This window comes from Geotrypetes seraphini, chromosome 1 (genome assembly GCF_902459505.1).
Source record: "Geotrypetes seraphini chromosome 1, aGeoSer1.1, whole genome shotgun sequence".
In the NCBI taxonomy this organism is placed as follows: Eukaryota; Metazoa; Chordata; class Amphibia; order Gymnophiona; family Dermophiidae; genus Geotrypetes; species Geotrypetes seraphini.
Genome location: NC_047084.1, coordinates 449975655 through 449998576, shown reverse-complemented (window position 1 = coordinate 449998576; position 22922 = coordinate 449975655). Strand labels below are relative to the sequence as shown.

Sequence of the window (22922 nt, the reverse complement as noted above, 5' to 3'; positions counted from 1 at the left end):
CCTTGACTTTGGTTTCGGTTTCTCAGTCGGTTAGGGAGGTTTTGGAAGCCTCGCACAAGGTCTCGACTCGGCTTTGTTATTCCCAGAAGTGGACCAGGTTTTCATCCTGGTGTTCCTCGCACCATTTGGATCCAAGTTCGGCTCCGGTGTCTTCGGTTCTGGAATATTTGTTGCATTTGTCCAAGTCTGGGCTGAAGACGACTTCCATTCGAGTGCATCTTAGTGCTGTTGCTGCTTTCCATCGGCATCTTGAGGGTCGGTCTCTCTCTCTTCATCCTCTGGTGACTCGTTTCATGCGGAGTCTGGTGAATATTCATCCCCCTCTGAAACCGCCTCCTGTAGTTTGGGATCTTAATGTGGTTTTGGCTCAGCTGATGAAGCCTCCTTTTGAGCCTATTGACAAATCTCATCTTAAGTTTCTTACTTGGAAGGTGATTTTTCTGATTGCACTCACCTCAGCTAGGCGGGTTAGTGAGTTGCAGGCTTTGGTTGCGGACCCACCTTTTACTGTGTTTCATCATGACAAGGTGGTCCTTCGCACCCATCTTAAATTTTTGCCGAAGGTTGTGTCTGATTTCCACCTCAATCAGTCCATTGTTCTTCCGGTGTTCTTTCCGAAGCCCCACTCGCATCCTGGTGAGGTGGCGCTTCACACGCTTGACTGTAAGAGGGCATTGGCTTTTTATCTTCAACGCACTCAGTCTCATCGGAAAGTTCCTCAATTATTTTTGTCCTTCAACCCTAATCGGTTAGGACGTCCTGTTTCCAAGCGCACCTTGTCTAACTGGTTGGCTGCTTGTATTTCTTTTTGCTACGCTCAGGCTGGTCTCGCGCTGCATGGTCGGGTCACGGGACATAAGGTCCGAGCAATGGCAGCTTCTGTTGCTTTCCTCCGGTCTACTCCAGTGGAGGACATCTGCAAGGCTGCCACTTGGTCTTCGGTTCATACTTTCACCTCCCACTACTGTCTGGATACGTTGTCCAGGAGCGACGGCCGGTTTGGCCAGTCGGTTTTGCATAACCTGTTTTTCCTAAATTGCCATCCTCCCACCTGCCCTTTTTTGGTTGGCTTGGAGGTCACCCACATGTGAGAATATGCTGCCTGCTTGTCCTGGGATAAAGCACAGTTACTTACCGTAACAGGTGTTATCCAGGGACAGCAGGCAGATATTCTCACAACCAGCCCTCCTCCCCAGGGATGGCTTCTTTGCTGGCTATGGAACTGAGGACCACGAGGTGGGGATGCGCCCTCTAGTGGGCAAGAAGGCATGCACATGCGTGGTGCAGTGTGCAAACTTGAAACTTCAATCAAGTTTGCTTGAAAAGCTGTCCGCGCTGGGGCTCCGTAGATGACGTCACCCACATGTGAGAATATCTGCCTGCTGTCCCTGGATAACACCTGTTACGGTAAGTAACTGTGCTTTAGGTGCACTTAAGTTAGGTATTGCTAGGCATCCTAAGAGTTCGGTGCCAAACTCTTTAATTGTTAATTTTTTTTTTTTTTGATTGGATGAAAACTGGCGTGGTCAATTACCACACCAATTAAGCCAATTAAAAAAAAGTTGTGCACGGATTTCAAAGTTAAGCATCGCTAAGCGTCTTTGATAAGGACACCTAATGTAGTTATCCTTCACAGAATCTGGCTCTTTGTTGCCAGAGTGCATAGTTTTCTGAGAGGGCTCACGGCAACTTTCAGAGTGGATTGCCCACAGGCAAGTGCCCATTTCCCCACAGAAAGTTCTTTTGAAAATTGCCCATTCTATACACACTGTATAGAATAAAAGACAAGAGATTTTTAGAAATTGAATATTCTACCCAGGGTTACCATATTTGGAGCCTCACAACCCGGATGCATGGCCCCGCCCTATTCCACCCCATCCCTGCCTTGTTCCACCTCCAGCTCCGCCCCATTCTGCCTCAACGCTTACCCCAGCCCCGCCCCCCTCAAAGTTTCATCTTCTTCCCCAACGAGCTCCGCCCACGTCTCGAGGTCCTCGGGTATGCGTGGATGTGTGTGACATCATCTGCACATGCTCAGAGGCCCTACCGATGCGGCCGGAGCTTGTCGGGGCTTTCTAAAACCTGCCGGGTTTTAGGAAGTCCATTCGGGAACCCTGACAGTCCTCTAAAAAGAGGACATGCTCGGGTTTTCCCGGACATCTGGTAACCATAATTCCACCTCATCTCTGTTCTTATATGTTCAACCTTGACTGATGGGGGAGAGAGGGAGATAGAGGAGAGGCAGTGGCATCTGTTTTCCCTGGTGCATGAAAGACAGCAGTGTCCCACCTGGGCAGAGGAAGAGAGGCCCGAATCCCAAACTTAACCACATTACTTGGCGAGGACTACAGCTGAATATCATACATATAAGCAGTTTTTAGAGATATGAAGCATATATCTGGAATCGTGAAAAAATACACCATCTTGAGAGGAGTCGGCTTTACTTCCAGCAAATAATTAGAAGCAGAGAGATATTCGAGTTGGCATTCTTCCCCTGAAGTAGCCCTTGCCGGGCGAAACAGAAAGTCTTTTCTGTCGGGATCTTGAGTTGGAAGCCCTTGGTGAAAATCCTCGATTTCAGATGAGTGTATTTTTTCACGATTCCAGATATATGCTTCATATCTCTAAAAACTGCTTATATGTATGATATTCAGCTGTAGTCCTCGCCAAGTAATGTGGTTAAGTTTGGGATTCGGGCCTTTTACTGCTTGACAGTTATATTGAAATCACACATAAAAAAAGACTGTGAAAAATAACAAAAAGAAGATTTTGTATGAATGAAAGACGTGAGAATTGATTATTTATACATGTTTTGGAGTTTTTTATAGACCCGTGATGATGAGTGGATGATTGGGTACTTGTGTAGTCCCAACCGCCCTCAATTGAGGTTTATTTTTCTCCTTTTCATCTTTTTCATCTTTTTGATTTTCAGTTTGTCAGCTATATCTTTGTATTTTTGGTCTGGATGAATCCCTGCTTATAACTGTATATGATAAAACGTATTTGCAATATATTTACTATTAGTCTCACGTTTGTGCCCTAAACAAATTATCAGAGGAAGAGAGGGCCATATCCTGCCTGGGCTTGGGAAGGAAGATAGAGATGGTACTGTCTGTCTAGCCCAGGCAGAAGAATAATTCACAGTCCTGCCAAGGTGGACTTCAATACTGCCACACCCACTCTTGTCAGCTGAGCTGGTTGGTTTATATTGTTTTGTTTCTATTTTAGCATTATTAGGATTTTAGCATTGTTTCATGGTATTAACCATTAATAAAAGACAATGAGTTGGATTTGACATCTCCAGTCCCTCTTTTTGTTGTTTGGTTTATATTAGAACCGACTTTTACAGTAACTATGAAGGGATGCTGAAAAGTTCTCAGCCCAACCAAGAAGAGAATGACATGGATATGGTTCAATCAATGATACGAAACAATGTCAAATGCAGAATTTAATTTCTGCAAATTGGCACTTAACGAAATAAGATAACACACTCTTTTCAGCTACGGTGGCAAAATAACGCTCAGAATTTAGGAAGTTTGGTTGGGCTGAGAACTTTTCAGCACCCCCTCAAAAACCAGTTTATGTTTCAAATGTTTTCTTGAGATTATACAAAAAAAATACATAATATCCAATATAGACAATATTCAAAATGTCAGAACAATGTGCAAAATAGGATACAAAAATAAAGGGTAAATACTTGGTGGCAGGCCTTAACTCATAGCTTTCCACCTCAGCAGGTATAACCAAGGAACCGTAAACTTCCCACAAGCCAAACCCCCACCCCACCTCCACTCCCTTTTCTCCCCCCACACTCTCCCACATATCTGAGTCAGTTTAAAAAAATGCATCTATGTATCTTTCTATCTCTAGCTCTATCTCTATTTTTTTTATTGGCTCGGATATAAGATAGCTCTAATATATAATGAAAACAGAATGAGAAAAACGGAGCAAGAGAAAGGGGAGAGGGCAAGAAAAGGTAGGAAGTATGGAAAGTGATGTGGCTAGCTCAAGTAGGGTTACCATATGGTTCCAGAAAAAGGAGGATGGATCAAGACATCTGAGTTTCAATTCCACTGCTTTCAATGGAAGTAATGCCCAGATGTATCTGTTCTCCTTACTAAAAGAAGGGAGGTCCAACCTTGTCTGCAGTAAAAAAAAAACAGCCAGGAACAAACAAACCAAAACTGCAGATATGTACAACGATGTAGGCGAATTTTATTGTGACAAGCAAACTATATATTAAAACCTTTTTACCAAACGGGGGACCCAACACGGTCCGTGTTTCGGACAACCTTCATCAGGGGTCCATGGTAGATAAAGGAAAAAACATATGTCACAACAAATATTGAAAAAGATAATATAAAACCAAACAGGTTTTAATATATAGTTTGCTTGTCACAATAAAATTCGCCTACATCGTTGTACATATCTGCAGTTTTGGTTTGTCTGTTCTCCTTACTTCCATTACTTTCAGGGGGAGAGTGTGGTGTGGTGGTTAAAGCTACAGCCATCGCATCCTGAGATTGGGGGTTCAAACCCATACTGCTCCTTGTGACCCTGGGCAAGTCACTTAGGCCCAAATTCTATAACCAGCACCTAATGGTAGGCATCCAACTAGATAGGCGCCCATCTAAATTGATTAACAAGCTCAATTAAGCTTTTTAATCGGCAATAGTTGAAACGTAGGCGCCTATCAAGAATGCGCGATTCTGCAACAAGGCGCCTCTAAAATTTAGGTGGCCTTCAAAAAAAATAGGCGCTATGCATGTTGGGCGTGGGCGTGGCTACGTGTCAGGCACCTTGTTGCAGAATCGCTTCGCTTAAGCGCTCACATAGGTGCCTAATTTTTAGTTGTGCCTAGAACTGGCCTATTTATTGGGCGCCTGTGAAATAGGTGCCACTCGGTGTGATTCATTAAACAGCACCCGATTTTACTTGAATCGCGCTGAACAGTGCCTATATCAGCGCCTAACATTTGGGCGCTTCTTATAGAATTTGCCCTTTAATCTTCCCATTGCCCACCAGTACAGACGGGGAAAAATACTTGTGTACCTGAATAAATTCATATACACTGTTTTGAGCTTCCCTAGGAGAATGGTATAGAAAATTAAATAAATAAAACCCAGATGTCTCGATCTGTCCTTCTTCTTTCTGGAGCCATATGGTAACCCTAAACTCAAGGTCACCCAGTTAATGTAGCAGAGCTTGGATTTGAATTCAGAACCCCAAATGGCATAGTGCTATGTTACTCCGCCAAAAAAGACAGAGGGTCGATACAACACAGACAAACTGTAGCAGAGAGAGACAGCTTCTCTGCTCGAGTGGCTCCCTCTTCATCCCTTTCCTCACCCCTCTACATTTGAGTAGCCAGCCGGCAGTTGAGGATAAGAATTTAGAGTCAGAGACACCAGAGCATTCCTATTCCTTCTCCCCTCTTTTTAGGAGCCTTTGAGAAAGATGAGAGATTGTGAAATCAACATGAGTGAGGCACCAGGACTAAAGTGTTTATTGATATGCTTGCCAAATTCCAAGCTGTGTTGGATAAACAGAGAATTAATATGTGAGCCTGGCATCAGCTGCCTCCAGTGGGGTACTGGTTTCCTTATCCCTGATCTGAAAGAAGAAGTATTTCCTTCAAAAGCTAATTAAAGCCTCCTTGTCCTAGTTTGTCCAGTAAAAAAAAGTATCACCTTAGTTATTTTTGTTTTGTTTTATTTCTACATATTATCCCAACTGAGAACCATAAGGTCAAAATTTCATAGGAGAACAAATTACCTGCAGAGATCCCAGGAGTTGCACCCATCATAAAGGGGATAGGTCAAGATTTTCCAAACTGTCCCCCTTTGGTACAAAAGCTACTGTCCTGGATATTTGTCACTAGCATTCCAGGCTTCCTCTCTGCCAACCAGTTGCTTCAATAGGCACTTTTGCCACATGGCAAATGCCCAGTCAAAAAATACTGAAGGGGTAACAAAATCAAATAATGTTACTGTTGAGTGACTAAATAAAGTTAGTTGTATACAAAAAAGTCACTGCATGAGAAATGTACATAAATAATATTTTCAAAAATGATTCCACAAGTGTTAAGTCTTAATTAGTTGAACTCTGCTCAGAGACATGAAGGCAATATGTTTCGCCTCACCAACCAATCATTGCAGTGAAAATATAAACACTGCAATGATGGTTGGTGAGGCGAAACATATTGCCTTCATGTCTCTGAGCAGAGTTCAACTAGTTAAGACTTAACACATGGCAAATGCCAGCAGATAAACAGTTCTTATCTCACCCAGTATCCCCAGTTGTTCCCTGCCTACCTTGTCACCATCATCTTTCTTGCTCAGCAGACACCACCACCCTCTGTCTCAGTCGCATGCATCTATGAATTCATTCACTGATTTTGTTGCTCCCATCCCACCTGTTGGCCATTCCAGGCACCGTGACCCACCTCTTTGCTAGTCAAGTGGCTTTCCTCACATTTCTGCTACCCACCCCCTCCTTTCAACTTTCCATCATGTTAAAAGCGCAGTTTCCCCCATTTTTGCAAAGCTTTGGGAACATGGTTTCTTTGAGGAATTCCTTAAATCCATACAGAAATAAATAATTGTAGTTTTGGGACATTGTTTGCTGATATGTGCTTTGTCTCCTCTAGGGATGCTTTTATCCTGGCACTGATCAACAGTGGAACTAGTTTCTTTGCCGGGTTTGTGGTCTTTTCTATCTTGGGATTCATGGCTGCAGAGCAAGGAGTGGACATCTCCAAGGTGGCAGAATCTGGTAGGTGACTGGTCTGCAAAGACATGGTTACCTCTGTACGTAGGGCCGATTTCTTCCCGCTATACAGTTCTGTATCAACCAATGATCCTCAGAAGGCAGGAAAGTTGTTTGATTTTTTTTTTTTTTTAATTATTTTATGGAAGAGTGCCTTAATTAGATCTGCTAGTTGACCACCTCTGGGCTTTATCACCCAGGTTGCAAAACTATGTGTTTGACCATCACAACGGTAAGCCAAAGAAGGTGATAGACCAGAGGTTCTCAATCCAGTCCTTGGGATACACCTATTCCCACAATGAATTTGCATGAGATAAATCTGCATGCACTGCCTCCATTGTATGCAAATTAATCTCATGCATAATCATTGCAGATATCCTGAAAATCTGACTACCTAGCTGTGTCCTGTAGGCTGGGCTGAGAACCCTTGTGATAGGTTTTAAGGCCCCCCAAGATTCCCTTCTTCTGAAGTTAATGCTAAAGGAATTACCCAAAGGATGACTTGTCATGGACATCTTTGCTGCAGAAAAGTTCAGTGGGTGAGGGTTAGTTTAACAAGGATGTGGGTCTCTCTTGCTCTCACTGACAAGTCTTGGTATTTGTACTGATAGTTTTTCTTATTGTAGGTCCTGGTTTGGCATTCATTGCATATCCAAGGGCTGTCAGCCTGATGCCAGTGGCTCCCCTCTGGGCAGCTCTCTTCTTCTTCATGCTGCTAACACTTGGACTTGATAGCCAGGTGGGTCACACATAATGGCTGCTCCCTTGTCCCCAGATCAATTTTTGTAGGACAAAATGATCTTGGTTCCAACTGCAGAACTGTTCAGTTCCAAGAAGGTGACTTTTGGACCAGTTCTGATTTTGAACTTGCATCCCAAAGCAATATGGTACCATGTTTCCCTGAAAATAAGCCCAACCCCGAAAATAAGCCCTAGCATGATTTTCAGGGTAAGTCTTAATATAAGCCCTACCCTCGAAAATAAGCCCTAGTCGTAGGCAGCCGCACTTCCCCCCGCCCCGCTGCTCAGCCGAACCGCCGAACCACCCCTGACCCTCCATCCTTCCCTCCCAAACAATCCCCGCCAACCGCAATCATAAATACCTTCCGGCAGAGGAGCGTCGGGCCAGCAGCACTCATAGGCTGCTTCACGGCCTTCTCATTGGGGCCTTCTGTGTACTGATGACATCATTACTACACAGAAGGCCCCATGAGAAGGCTGTGAAGCAGCCTGTGAGTGCTGCTGGCCCAACGCTCCTCTGCCAGAAGGTATTTATGGTCACAGTCAGCGGGGATTGGTTGGGAGGGAAGGATGGAGGATCAGCGGGGGTTTGGCTGTACGATGGGTGCTCAAGGGTTCAGCACAAGGGATGGGAGGGAGGGAAGGATGGAAGCTGGGCAAAGGTTCTGCTGCATAGGGGGAAGGGAGGGATGGAGGGATAGAAAGATGCTGCAGAGGGAAGGTACAAGGGGATAGATGAGAGGGGAGGAATGATGTCGCACATATGGGGGAAAAGAAAGAGGAAGAATTGGGGTGAAGGAGAGGAAGGGAGAGATGATCATGTACATGAAAAAAATAAGACCTACCCGAAAATAAGACCTAGTGCTTTTTCTTGGGCCCCAAATGAATATAAGACACTGTCTTATTTTGGGAGAAACACGGTAGTTGTATCTAGCTCGGCAGGTCCCATAGTACATCACAGTGGGGCTATCAGTAATCCAGGGCTACCTAAAATCCCCTCTCCTGGCACCGGGTAATTTAGCTATTCTGCATGGCTTCCCACAGCCAGTCAGGATATCCACAATTAATATGGATGAGATCAGTGTACATATGCTGAGTCTGCAGATTTATTTCATGTATTTTCACGTTGGATAACCTGAAAACCCCCACTAGTTGTGGACAAGTTTGGAAAACCTTGATATATATATATTTAAAAGGGTTTGCTGGGAACTGAATCTGTGGGCTCTTGAACTAGTGATAGGAGATTTGCAGCTGAGCCACAGAAGCTGCTTAAGTACAACCTCAGTTTGAGAAAATGTGACCATGTGTAAGAGAAGAAGCAGCCCACCCCTAGAGGAGCCCATTCAACCAAGAAGAGGTGTGCCTTATCAATGGCAGTATATAAGGAAACCCAGACAGACCACTCCTTACCAGTTCTGTTCAAGAGTTTTTAGTGGGCCTGTGCTGTGTTTACTGCCACTCGGTTCCTGATCTTTGCTCAACCCTGCCCTGGGCCTGGCCTTTCCATTCACACTGTTGCCTGTTAGGTCCTGACAATCTGGTTTGTAGAAAGTTTGCATACTAAGGTAAATCAGTCCAAAAAGGCTGGTTCGGCCCTGGTTTTAGCCCATTGCATGATTGGAAATGGAATTCCCCGAGAAGAACAGAGCTACAGTTCCACATAGAAAATGGAACAGATCCAGAATAGTGTTTATGCAAGTGACTAGAAACATTAGGCAGCCCTAATATCTAGTTTTCCTCAGAAAAATTAGAATTACAAATCCATGTGACATCTGGGGAATGGGGAATAAAAACCACATGATCACTCTGCTCCTGAAGGACCTGGACCAACCATCAACCTTTCAGTGAAAATTAAACATTGCAGTACAGTTGATGTAGCAAAAGCTAGATGACAATGTATTTGGTGGGGAAACTTTACAGACAGTTTGAGATTCCCTGGTCTGTTAACCATCTGCCTGTCTCTGTTTCTTCTCACAGTTTGTGGGAGTGGAAGGCTTCATCACGGCTATCCTTGATCTGATACCCAGGAAATTCTATTTCCGATTCCAGCGGGAAATTGGAGTGGCCATTGTCTGTCTCATCATGTTCCTCATCGATCTGTCCATGCTCACTGAGGTATGGGTTAGCAAGTGGTATTTCTGACCTGTTGCTTCAGTGATAGGAGGGGCAGGGACCGAAGGGTTGAACCTCCTTAAGCTTATGTTGAGTGCCCTCAAGCTGCTGATTAAAACAGTGTCAGCAGTTTCTATTTGCACCTAGAATTTGTCCTTCAGTATTAGTAATTCTGATGAGCTCATAGACTCCAGTAGTATGATAAATGTACTCTAGTGGCAAAAAGCATGAACTGCAGTTGAAATTATGGTACATAGCCAGTAGGATGTGCTCCCCTTCTTATAAACTGGGTGGAGCTATCTTATCTCCGAGACCAGAAGGTCTCTGAAGCTCTCTGTTCAAGTTTCTGCCTCAGTGTTGGGGCTGTCTAGATGTTTTGTGATTTTTTGTTCTTATTTCTCATTTTCTGCTCATACAGGGTGGAATATACGTCTTCCACCTCTTTGACTATTACTCAGCCAGTGGGATGACTTTGCTGTGGCAGGCCTTCTGGGAGTGCATGGTCATTGCGTGGGTGTACGGTGAGTTCTCTCTAGCACTTCTGCAATTCTCAAACTCTACAGAGATGAGTGTTTATGACTCCAGAACACCTGGGATCTGCATGGGGAATTTTCCATATTTGAGTGATACCAGTCTGCTTATCTCTCATTGCTATAGCACTATGAATGCTCACTTTTTCTGGACTGGTGGGACAACATTGTGCATGCTGGCAAAGTTTGGAGTAAATATGGTCTTCATCATGCCCTTCCCATTGCATTCTGGAATACCATGGTTAACATTTGCCAGCCCACACCAAGATAGCAGTGAAAAAACATATTAGAATGTTTAATAGTTTTGAAATAAAAAAAATCTATTCTATAGTAACTAGAGTTTAATTCACATGCATATCAGTTAAAATGTATTTATGGTATTCCCCTGCAATACTTAGAAGCAGCCATGTTTATTCAAGACTCTTTCATACATGCAGCTGGTCATGTCTCTTATTTAGCCCATGATTTCCTCATACCCTTTGGTCTTTTAGATGAACGAGAACCAGACCCTTCTGAGCTACAATATCTTCACAGGAGTTTTCCCCTATTCTCTGTCCCTCTCCCAACTCAACCCAGCAACTCCTTGACCAAGAGTTACAGACCAGAGTTCCTACCATCATAGTCCACTAGATATTGCTGTTGCACCATGTCCAGAACGCCCACCTCCCTCCCCACAGACTAAGCGTTGTCCCCAGCCATGACCAGCAAAAGGGAACAGATGCCTGGCCTGGGAATCAAAACCAGGCCTTCCAGACAGCACTGCCACTGATCTACCAGGCAGCTCACCTTTCTCTCTCTCTCTCTCTGCATTCAACCAACTTTATTGGCAAGATCATTTGTACGTGTGTTACCAAATTAATATTCTATAAGTGGGCACCTCTTTTTTTTTTTTTAGGCACTCCAATACTACACACTATAGTAGCATCTGGACATTATAGAATCCAGCATAACCCAGCATCAGCATGCCTTACATTTAGGTCTGCAGAGCTACATCTTAATATATGCAAGGGCATGCATAACTGGCCCATGCTCTACTCACATGTACCCCCCACTTGCAGTTGCGTTCTATAACCCTTATAAGATAGATGACAATTCTATAAAGTGGCGACTAGAGGTAGGCTCCGGTGGTGCCATGTGCCCCCTGCTCTTCCCCGCTGTGCCGTTTGCCCCCTCGCCCCTCACCACTTGAGCACCTGTCCCCGCATAACGCTTGAAATGTTTGCCGGTGCGAGCAGCGTTCCGGCCTCGTCTCCCTTCTGATGTCACATCCTGGTCCCGCAGATCTTTGTACTGCTGATTCTTTTCTGAGAAATCTTTTTTTTTTCTCTGTCAGATCTGGGAAACGTGCATTTCCTTATATCTTTCTGTCCAATATTCAGCACTATTCAGCCCCATCTGGAAACAGCTCCTGGCTGCAGCATCTTCCACCTCCTACTCGCGCAGGCCTCAGCTCCCTTCTGACATCATATCCTAGTCCTGTGACCAGGGAGCTAAGGCCAGTGCCAGCAGCAAATAAGGCGATGCTGTTTGCGCTGGTGAACATTTAAAGAGGTACATGGCGGGGGGGGGGAGGAGGGGGGCAGAAAGGATGAGAGGTGCCAGCACCCCCTGTGAAGATGGTTACCAGGGCGGTGAGTCTTCCCCCCACCCCCCCACATCCCTTGGCCGGTTAAATAGCATTTAGCTGGCTAAGTGCTAATATTCACCAGGAGAGAGCCGGCTATCTCCTGCTGAATATTAGCAGCTAAAACTTAGCCAGCTATATCATGCAATAGTCACCAATTTTAAACGCTGACCAGCCAAGTTCAGCAGCCAAATGGGGCTACCCAAATAGCTGGTCAATCTTTAGTGCTATAAGTTAACCAGTCAGCACTTAAAATCGACTTACCTGGCTAAGTTTGAGCTGGCCAAAAATAGACCAGATATTCAATGCCAGTCACCAGAAGCAGCCTAGCATTGAATAAACAGGCTCAGCGCCAACCATGGGAGTTTGCCAGCCTCCCTCCCATGTTTTCATATTGACCCCTTTGCACTGTATGTTATGTTATTTTTATCAGGTTTTCTATTCCGACTTTACCTTTTCAGTTCAAGGTCGGATTACATTACAAGAGGTTGGGTCAGTTACCCAGGAAGTTACAATGGACAGATTGACACAGACACTCAATAGGGTTGCTAGTACAGGTAGATCAGTACAACTATTAATACAATTAGGTCATAGTTTCAAATACATAGATATAAGTTTAAGTTGGTCATCTATGGGTCACTGTTATGTCCCAGGAATTGCATTAGACAGTTTAGAAACGGGCTTTTGCAATTACCATTTCAGTTACTTCCAGGTTGGCTCCCTGTCTTGGTACAGAAATGCTCTTAAAGGTTTTCTGAACCCCGAGATAGTGTACAAGAAGGAAATGCATTTCTGTTTTGCTGATATTGCTTTACACCCAGAGTCTGGCTTCTTGAGGTTTCCAGTTCAGTTCTTGTGTGGATAGTTCTAATTTATGGTCACTTACTTAGTAAGAGTCTGTCTGTGTGGTAAGAGTCTCTTGTACCTCCCAATCGGAGGTTTATTGGTATTCTGCAGCCCAGCGTAATATTTGCACTGTTGACTTTCATAGACAGGACTGGTGGAGATTGAATCCTGTGGCAGTGTTGCCAATTATTGCATAGGTACTGAGTGTGTTTTATACAGGGTTATGCATTACTTCAGAGTGCATAGTAATCAAGGTGGTTCACATTGCTGTTACTGAGGTGACACTAGATTTTGAATATTCTTTTTCTATGATGAGTAGTAGAGGGAAATATCCTAGTTCTGCTCTGAACACATAACTAAAGGAGTTTCTGTGGACATGGTGAACCATAATTTAAAGGGTTTAGGCTCCTAAATTTCAAAGTTATGCTTATAAATTGGCCTCTTTTGAACATTTACTAGGGCTGAGTATCTAAATTAATGCTCATAGTTTTATGAGGTGTCTAAATATAGGAGCCTAAAATGTGAGTGGTAACAAGGGCAGATTTAAGGTACAGAAACATATTACATAGAAACATGATGGCAAATAAAGGACAAATGGCCCATCCAGTTTGCCCATCCGCAGCATCCACTAATTCCTCCTCTCCCTAGGAAATCTCATGTGTCTGTCCCTGACAGCGGCAGCTTGGCTTCGACAGACTGGTGGGCAGGGAATATTCTCCTCGGTGACCATACCGCGTACACCCAACAAGCGACCTGTGTACCCCCAAGAGTACGTGTACAGCATAGTGAATTCATGTTGCCTTAGGTCCTGTAATCCATTGGATTCCAGAAACTTCACTATTCTCTGCTTTAAAAGCATTTCCATTCATTTACTTACCACAGAAATCAGACTTATGGGCCTACTTCTTCCTTACTTCCACTATTGTGAGAGAGTTTCAAGTTTTATTAAAATTTGATAAAACACTAATCACAAATTCTAAGCGTTTGGCAATTAAAAAATTAAAAAGGGGAACAATCAACATACTTATTAGTGACAAGACATAACTTATATGAAAACAATAGGATATTAGGGAAAAATACAATTTTAAAAGAAAAAAAGAGTACAATTAAGGTTAAAAACAAGAGGAAAATGGGAGCGATCATTTTAATATTAAGGTAAAGTAATAAAGAATTTGGAAAAAATGGATCCAGAGATCACATTCACCCTTCTCCAGTCCTCCAATACCTCTCCTGACTCTAGAGAAGCATTGAAAAGGTCAGTCAGCAGAGCCACCAGAAGTAGCCGCCAGAACTTCCCCAAGTTCCTTCAGTTGCTCAGATGTACATCATCTGGCATCATTGCTTTTTTCACCTTTAGTTCAGCTAGCTCCTCACAAACACAATCCTTTGAAAATCGATCAGGGTCTACCACACCTCTAGCTCTATGAGCTTTTGGCTTCTGTGGTCCCGCTTCCGGCACTTCAGATGTGAACACAGAACAGAAATATTTGTTTTTCAGTTCAGCCTTATCTTTCTCAGCTTCTACATATTTCTCCCATTCACCTTTGAGTCTCACAATGTCACTTTTGCATTTCCTCCTATCAATAATATATCTAAAAATGTCTTGTTCCCCCCGTTTTACCCTGTCAGCTATTTTTTCTTCTGTGTTCATCTTTGCTTTCCTGACTACTCGACCAACCTTTTTTAACTTTTCCAAATATTTTTGCCTGTCTTTTTCTTTCTGCGATCATTTGTATTTTATGAAAGCTAATTTATTTTTCCTTATTTTCTCAGCTACTACTTTTAAGAACCAAAGCGGTCTTCTTTTCCTCTTACTTTTACTTACTTTCCTTACAAAATGATTTGCAACTTCCATTTGGGCTCCTAAATCAAAGAAAACAAATGGCAATTCTAAATATAAGAGCATAATGTTCAGGTCCCTAAATTTTTCAGCTGAAAACACAAGATCCAATTTTTAGCCAGAGTGGCTACTGTTTAACCCTTTATTTGGCAACATGTGTCTTCTATGCTCTTATGGGAGATCTGCATCTCCAAATGCCTGTTACTTGGCACTATTGCTCTCGTTCCAACATCAATTTATGTAAAGCAGCCATTTCACCATCTGCCAATTAAAGGATTAAACACCAGCCCCCAGCATTTAATGTAATATGTATATTCAGGGGCGCTGCCCATTTAAGGAGCACTGCTGAATATATAGTATAAGTAGTGACTATACCAGGGTAGAGTCAGGGGCAGACTAATCCATCGTTTATCATTTATCATTCGCTGTCATGAGAAATCTGAGACAAGTCCGAAAATTCTTTGAAAGAACACAATTCCAACTTATAGTACAATCACTAATACTAGGTATATTGGACTACTGCAACATCCTCTTCCTTCCCTGCCCTGTAACCACGATTAAACAACTCCAAACAATCCAAAATACAGCTTTGAGACTCATCTACTCATTGAGAAAACACGACCACATCACTGAAGCCTTCATCAACTCACATTGGCTTCCAATCCAAGAAAGAATACAATTCAAATTCTACTGCATACTATTTAAAACCCTACACGGAGACAGCCCATCATACCTGAACAATCGCCTCATCCAAGCACCCACTACCAGACACAGAAAAACACACTCCCCATTCATACCCCCCCCAATCAAAGAAGTAAAAAGAAAAAAACTACACGACGGCCTCCTAGCCACCCAAGCCGCAAGGCTGGATAACCAGATCTCCAACCTTCTGATGACCACTCCAGACTATAGGACGTTCAGAAAAGAAATAAAAACCACACTTTTCAAGAAATTCCTGAAACAGCAATAACATCACGACCTCTTAGTAACTCTAAAACCGACTTCTGATCTACCCATTACTGCTCTAACAACAACAAAAGAACCTCCACTATGACCAACTATTAATTCTCTTACAAACCACCTCACCCTCAACAACCCGTTTATGTTTATAAAATCTACAATCAATGTAACTCTGTATTTCTAAATTAACCTTTTGTAATCCGCCTTGAACCGCAAGGTAATGGCGGAATAGAAATCCCTAATGTAATGTAATGTAATGTAATTTATTGAAGTTGATATACCACCTTAGTTGTAGCACAGTTCAAAGCGGGTTATAATCAAATATATCAAATAAAATAAAAACAAAAAATAAAAAAAAGGAATGCCTTTCATACAGAACTACTTTCAACTACTTTCATACAGAAGACATAAAACCATTTATGGTCTATCACCTCAAAAATGTGTTCTCTACTAGTTACAAAGTTAACAGGAAGCATGTTCAAAGAGATATGTTTCAAAAGAATGTAATGATTCCAAATGTAAGCTAGATGGTAAGGAGTTCTATAAAGCTGGAGCTATTGCAAAGAATGCTGAGTTTCTAGTTCTCTCTCATTTTGTTTTGAGGGATGTAGAATTACTAATCTATTGTTCGAGGGCCCAGAGCAGCTGGAGATCTAGTGTCTTCTCCTACCTGATCCAGCATGCTATCATCTGTCTCTCCACCCAGCATTTCTCCCCATCTCTTCCACTCCTCCCTCCTCCTTCTGCAATCCAGTTCCCCTCCAGTCTATCTTACACCCACCCCTCTGACGCAACTTCCTATTTATGCAGGAACAGGTCTCAGCAGAAGAGAGGCTCTGAGCAAGCCACAAGCAGCGTCTTCAAGTGCTGCTGCTGCTGGGGACTTCCTGGGAGACACGGTGTAAGGTAGACTGGTGAGGGGGGGAGCATAGAAAGAGGGGAAGTGGAGAGGGTGAGAGAAAGGGAGATATATTGGATTCCAGGGGTAAAGATAGAGGGAACAAAGTGAGAAAAGATGGACCCAGGAGGGGAGAGAAGAAGAAATAGAATTGATGGACCTGAGGGTGGAGGGAGGGAGGGAGGGAAGGAAGGAAGAGAGATATTGGACCTCAAGGGCAGAGAGGGACTGGAAGATGGTGGGAAAGGAGGAAAAAAAAGAGAAAAATGATGGACTAGAGGGTGGAATGTAGGGAGGGAAGAATTGGAATTGAGAGGGGAGGAATGGAAGAGAAGTGATGTTGAACCATAAGAAAAGGGAGAGAGGGAAGAAAAAGACAGAAATGATGTACTGGGAGGAGGAATTAAGAGAAAGAAATAAAGAAAGAAATGGATGGGGAGGGAGGGAAGAAAGAAAGAGAGAAATTATGGAACCAGGGGAGTGCAGGAGGAGGGAAGAAAGAGAGAGAAAGGAGGGACATAGGGGTGGAAGCATGGGTGGAAAAGATGCCGTATAATGTGAGGGAAGGAGAGAGGGAGAGATGTTGGACCTGGAGGCAGAAAGGAGGGAGTAATGCTGGACAGTTGGGGGGAAAAGAGCAAGCTAAGTTGTACCACGGGGGCAGTGAGAGAGGGAATAGAGGGAGAAAAGATGGTACTAGTACATGCTGGAGAGTGGAGGGAAGAAATAAGCAGATGTCAGACTACAAGAGGGGGGGAGAGAAAGAAAGGAGATGCTGGTCTACAAGGATGGATGGAAGGAGGAGAGAAACTTGCAATGGGGGAACTATGTTGCAAAAGCCATGTGGGGCTATCAAGAAGATGAGTCAAAGGATGCTAGAGGGTAAAAATACATCAATAGGGAGTAGAGGAAAGACAGAAGGGATTAAGAGATCAGGGAAAGTGCAATGGGAACTAAGAGAGCCAGGGGGTGAAGAAAAGGAGTTGGAAAGTTGTTAGATAGTTGAAAAGTAAAAAAAGAGTGGAAAGACTGCAGGGTGGGGAAGTGAGTGAAATCAGTTGACAGAGAGGCAAAGAAGAAAGAAAGGGAGGAAAAAGCTAAAAGGGAAAGATTAATATGCCAGAGACAGATGTAGTAAGGGAGTGGTACAAGACAGGAGAAGAGAAATGACAAATGGACAGCAGCCCCTGGAAAGAGAGCAGAAGACACTCAGTAAAGCAGAAAAGAGAAACTGAGACCAGCATGAGAGGAAAAACATGTCCACAAACAAAGGTAGAAAAAAAGTGTTTTATTTTGAATTTATTAATTAGATTATTTATTTATTAATTAGATAGATAATGCTAGTTTGGGAAATGTGGATGTCTTTGTATTATATTCAGTATAAGAGAAAATGCAATTCTGTTTTTATTTCTCTTATGTTGTGGTACTTACTAGAGAATGACAATGGGAAAAATCTGTCCCCATCACTGCCCCGCCGTCCCCTTCACCGCCCCATCCCTGACATCTCCTTCACCGCCCTGTCCCCGCAGCATCCACCCTTCCCTCTCGCCACCTCACTGCCCTTCAGCGGCCCTAGAATCTCCCTCCCTCCCTCCCCCTTACCTTTGCGGTGTAAAGAAACGTAAGGGAGGGAAGGCGTGTGGTCACTGATCATGCGCGGGGCCCCTGCCCTCCCTCCGGCCAAATCTATCTCCCTCCCTCCCCCCCGAGGCCAATGGCGCTGCTCCATCTTAACCCCCCCAGGCCACCGGCACTGCTCCACATCCTCCCCCCGTGATCTGGCATCCCCCCCACTCGCGTGGCCCCCCACTCAGAGAGAGTGAGACTAGAAGGCCTTGAGCATGTGCAGATGCTCAAGGCCCAGCAAAAGGAAGACGGCAGATCTTCGGGCACCGGCATGTCCTGTGCATTGGTGCTGGTCCCGGTGCCATATGGGGGTAAGCCAATGTGTTTGGGTGGGTGGGTGCGTGGGGGATGCCAAATCATGGCAGGGGGATGCTGAATAACGGGGGGAGGGGGGCGCTCGTAAATCGAGTCAAGCTCGATTTCCGAGGCGCCGATTTTGCAAATGTTTTGCTCATCTTGCAAAACACTCGCAAACCGATGCGCTTGTAAACCAAGGTTTGACTGTACTTGGTAGTGGAGATATTTATTTTGCTATTGGTTGGATAGCATCAGAATCAGAATATTATTTTGTTTGGTGCTTTCCTTGGAGAAATCTGACCTGTTGTTGGGAGGGGGGGGGGAAAGGGGAGATGGATTTTTGTGAATGCAGATCATATTAACATTTAATTTATAAGAACTGTTATACTGTGTCAGACCAAAGGTCTATAAGGATCATGTATGCAGTGTGTCAAATATGTAAACATTGTCCATCTGGTGTGCCCTGACTGAATAAAAGTTGACAAAACAAAAAAATTGATCCAAAGATTCCACAGAGAAAAAAAGTCCAAGAGAAACCAAAGAAACACTTTGTAGAGACGATGTTCCTGAAATGAACTTATTAAAAATTCATAAATATGTAGCAATCCACATTAACATCTTAAGGACCTAGTCCGCTGGGAACACTGTACCCAACACGGTCCGTGTTTCGACAAACGAGTCTTCCTCAGGGGTCCCTGCTAGTCCTAGGGTGAAAGATACGTGGAAAGGTTAAACAATCCAAAAGTACTCTCTTCTGCACTGTCCAGTCCTAGTCCGATCTCAATACCTTCTCCCAAAGCAAATGCTCACAGCACACCGTCCTGGAATCGCACTAGCACGGGACAGTGTGCTGTGAGCATTTGCTTTGGGGAAAGGTATTGAGATCGGTCTAGGACTGAACGGTGCAGAAGATAGTTCTTTTGGATTGTTTAGCCTTTCCACGTGTCTTTCACCCTAGGACTAGCAGGGACCCCTGAGGAAGACTCGTTTGTCGAAACACGGACCGTGTTGGGTCCAGTGTTCCCAGCGGACTAGGTCCTTAAGGTAAATAAAAGTTGAGAAATGCACTAGAGCCTCAGCAGCATTTAGTGTACCTAACAGTAATTTATCTTGACCTAGTACAGAGTAATTTGACCCCTGTCATCTCTCCCTCTCCACCTTAAATGTGTAAAATTACCTCTATGGATTCTGGGTCCTCCTCCTTCGCCATGTCCAACAGCCCCTTTCCCTCCCTCCTTTCATATTTTGTATGTTAAACTATTTTATTAGTGAAAATTATGCAATGCAAAATACACATCTGCATAATAAAAAAACAGCAACAGGACATAAGAAAATTCACCAAACAATTTTCAAAATTAAGTATTATTCCCCACTCCCTACAATCCCTCATCCTAACAAAAGGTGATATCATTTACCTTATAAGAAACAAATACTGTAACCAAACATGGCACTGAAGTATACAAGTGAACAAATAGTAGAGGGATGGAGATATTTCCACAGGGATATTTTATTGAAAATTTATTAATTTGACTGAAATATACAATGCAGTATGCAATATAGTACAGAGCCCTTTACCCTGTTATTGAGAAAGACATGGGGGAAGCCACTGCTTGAGCTGGAACGGTAGCATGGAATGTTGCTACTCCTTGGGTTTTGGCCATGTACTAAGGACCTGGATGGCCACCGTGAGAACGGGCTACTGGGCTTGATTAACCATTGGTCTGACGCAGTAAGGCTATACTTATGTGCTTATCTATCTCAATGGATAACACTCTCATCCTCCCTGTTTCACCAGCTTGCAACCACCGGGGTCATCTTTGACTCCTCTCTTTCTCTGCACAAATCCAACAGGCCCCCAAAACCTTTTGTTTCTCTAAAATATCTCCAAAACCCAACCCTTCCTCTCTGAGCACACTACCAATATCCATATCCACACTCTTTATCACTTCTCGCCAAGACTACTACAACTTGCTTCTCACAGATCTTCTATGTAACCCTCTCACCCCCTTCAATCCATTCAAAATTCTGCTGCATGACATGTTTTCCGCCAGAGTCACCACCCCTCTCTTCAAGTCACTTCATTGGCTCCCTATCCATTTCCATGTATAGTTCAAACTCTTCCTAATAACTTACAAGTGCATTCACTCTGCAGCTCCTCTATATCTTTTCTCTGTTATCTCTTCCTATACTACTCCCCGAGAACTCCATTCATCAGGCAAGTCTTTCTTATCTGTACCCTTCTCTTCTACTGCCAACTCGAAACTATGTTCCTTCTCCCTTGCTCCACCATGCACCTGGAAAGGAATGTCTGAGTCAGTACGTCAAGCTCTGTCTTTGGTAGTATTCAAATCCAGATAAAAAAACCTAGCTTTTCGAGGCTGCTTTTAACTCCTAACCCCACTCACTTGTAAGAACATAAGAGTCTTACTGGGTCAGACCAATGGTCTATCTAGCCCAGTAGCCCGTCCTCATGGTGGCTAATCAGGTGACCAGTACCTGGCAAAAACTCAGAGTAGCAACATTCCTTGCTACCGATCCAGGGCAAGCAGTGGCTTCCCCCATGTCTTCTTCAATAACATACTATGGACTTTTCCTCCAAGAAATTGTCCAAACCTTTCTTAATACCAGCAATGCTATCTGCTCTTACCACAAATTCTGGCAATGCATTACAGAGCGTAAATATTCTCTGAGTGAAAAAATATTTCCTCCTATTGGTTTTAAAAGTATTTCCCTGTAATTTCATTGAGTGTCTCCTAGCCTTGTAATTTTTGATGGAGTGAAAAATCGATCCACTTATACCCAATCTACTCCACTCATGATTTTGTAGACTTCAATCATATCTCCACTCAGCCATCTCTTTTCCAAGCTGAAGAACCCTAACCTTTTTAGTCTTTCCTCATATGAGAGGAGTTCCATCCCTCGGTTCCGGGAAAGATGATGGAAGCAATGGTAAAGGACACAATCTGCGAACACATAGAAAACAATGGACAACTGAAGGCAACCCAGCATGGCTTCTGCCAGGGAAGGTCATGCCTCACAAACTTGCTGTACTTCTTTGAGGGAATAAACAGCCAGATGGATAAGGGGAAATCCATAGACATCATTTACCTTGACTTCCAAAAAGCTTTCAACAAGGTACCTCACGAACGGCTACTTAAAAAGCTGTGGAACCACGGGGTGCAAGGGGATATCTACCGATGGATCAAACACTGGTTGGCGGGCAGGAAACAGAGGGTTGGAGTAAAGGGCCAATACTCTGACTGGCAATGGGTCACGAGCGGAGTTCCACAGGGGTCGGTGCTGGGACCTCTACTGTTCAATATATTTATCAACGATCTGGAGACGGGGACAAAATGTGAGGTTATCAAATTTGCTGATGACACCAAACTCTGCAGCAGGGTTAGAAACATGGAAGACTGTGAAGAGCTGCAAAGGGACCTAAAGAGACTGGAAGACTGGGCAAAAAAGTGGCAAATGAGTTTTAACGTAGAGAAATGCAAGGTCATGCATGTAGGAAAAAAGAACCCGATGTTCAGCTACAAAATGGGGGGAACACTGCTAGGGGTGAGTAACCTTGAAAGGGACCTTGGGGTGATGGTCGACACATCACTGAAACCATCGGCGCAGTGTGCAACAGCCTCAAAGAAAGCAAACAGAATGCTGGGCATCATCAAAAAAGGTATTACAACCAGGACGAAGGATGTCATCATGCCGCTGTATCACGCAATGGTGCGCCCGCACCTGGAGTACTGTGTCCAATACTGGTCACCGTACCTCAAGAAGGACATGGCGGTACTAGAGGGAGTGCAGAGGAGGGCGACTAAACTAATAAAAGGTATGGAAAATTTTTCATACGCTGACAGGTTAAAAATGCTGGGGCTGTTCTCCCTGGAGAAGAGGAGACTTAGAGGGGACATGATAGAAACCTTCAAGATCCTAAAGGGCATAGAGAAAGTAAATAAGGACAGATTCTTCAAACTGAGGGGAGCCACAAACACTAGGGGTCACTCGGAGAAATTGAAGGGGGACAGGTTTAGAACAAATGCTAGGAAGTTCTTTTTTACCCAGAGGGTGGTGGACACATGGAACGCGCTTCCGGAGGAAGTGATAGGCCAGAACTCTGTACAGGGTTTCAAGGAGGGTTTGGATAGGTTCCTGGAGGATAAGGGGATAGAGGGGTACAGATAAAACTTGAGGTAGGTTATAGGTTGAGGTAGGTCTGAAACCACTTCACAAGTCACAGACCTGATGGGCCGCTGCGGGAGCGGACTGCTGGGCGAGATGGACCTCTGGTCTGACCCAGTGGAGGCAACTTCTTATGTTCTTATCATCTTGGTCGCTCTTCTTTGAACCTTTTCTAGTGCCATTATATCTTTCTTGCGATAAGGAGACCAGAATTGAAAACAATACTTCAGGTGAGATCGCACCATGGAGCGATACAGGGGCATTATAACATTCTTAGTCTTGTTAACCATCCCTTTTTTAATAATTCCAAGCATCCTATTTGCTTTTTTGGCTGCCACCACCCATTGGGTGGAAGGTTTCATCTTATTGTCTACAGTGACACTCAGATCTTTTTCCTGGGTGCTAACCCCCAAGGTGGACCCTAGCATCTGGTAACTGTGATTTGGGTTATTCTTCCCAATGTGCATCACTTTGTATTTGTCCACATTAAATTTCA

General features: G+C 43.9%; 2 protein-coding genes across 3 annotated transcripts in view; one reads left to right on the top strand and one right to left on the bottom strand.

The window, feature by feature from the left end:
• Window positions 1-22922, bottom strand: part of PNCK (pregnancy up-regulated nonubiquitous CaM kinase) — a 267950-nt gene that overhangs the window by 220895 nt on the left and 24133 nt on the right. The gene's annotated exons all lie outside the window — the stretch shown is intronic.
• SLC6A8 (solute carrier family 6 member 8) overlaps window positions 1-22922 on the top strand; it is a 141314-nt gene that overhangs the window by 101440 nt on the left and 16952 nt on the right. Inside the window, exons 7-11 of one of the 2 annotated variants that reach the window (XM_033921006.1) lie at window positions 6650-6774; window positions 7395-7507; window positions 9486-9623; window positions 10039-10141; window positions 16231-16584. In XM_033921006.1, coding sequence (XP_033776897.1) covers window positions 6650-6774; window positions 7395-7507; window positions 9486-9623; window positions 10039-10141; window positions 16231-16325 — 574 coding nt within the window. In that variant the 3' untranslated portion in view covers window positions 16326-16584. Of the gene's footprint in view, window positions 1-6649; window positions 6775-7394; window positions 7508-9485; window positions 9624-10038; window positions 10142-16230; window positions 16585-22922 lie in introns of those variants that run through there. The other variant, XM_033920998.1, reaches the window with a different exon arrangement.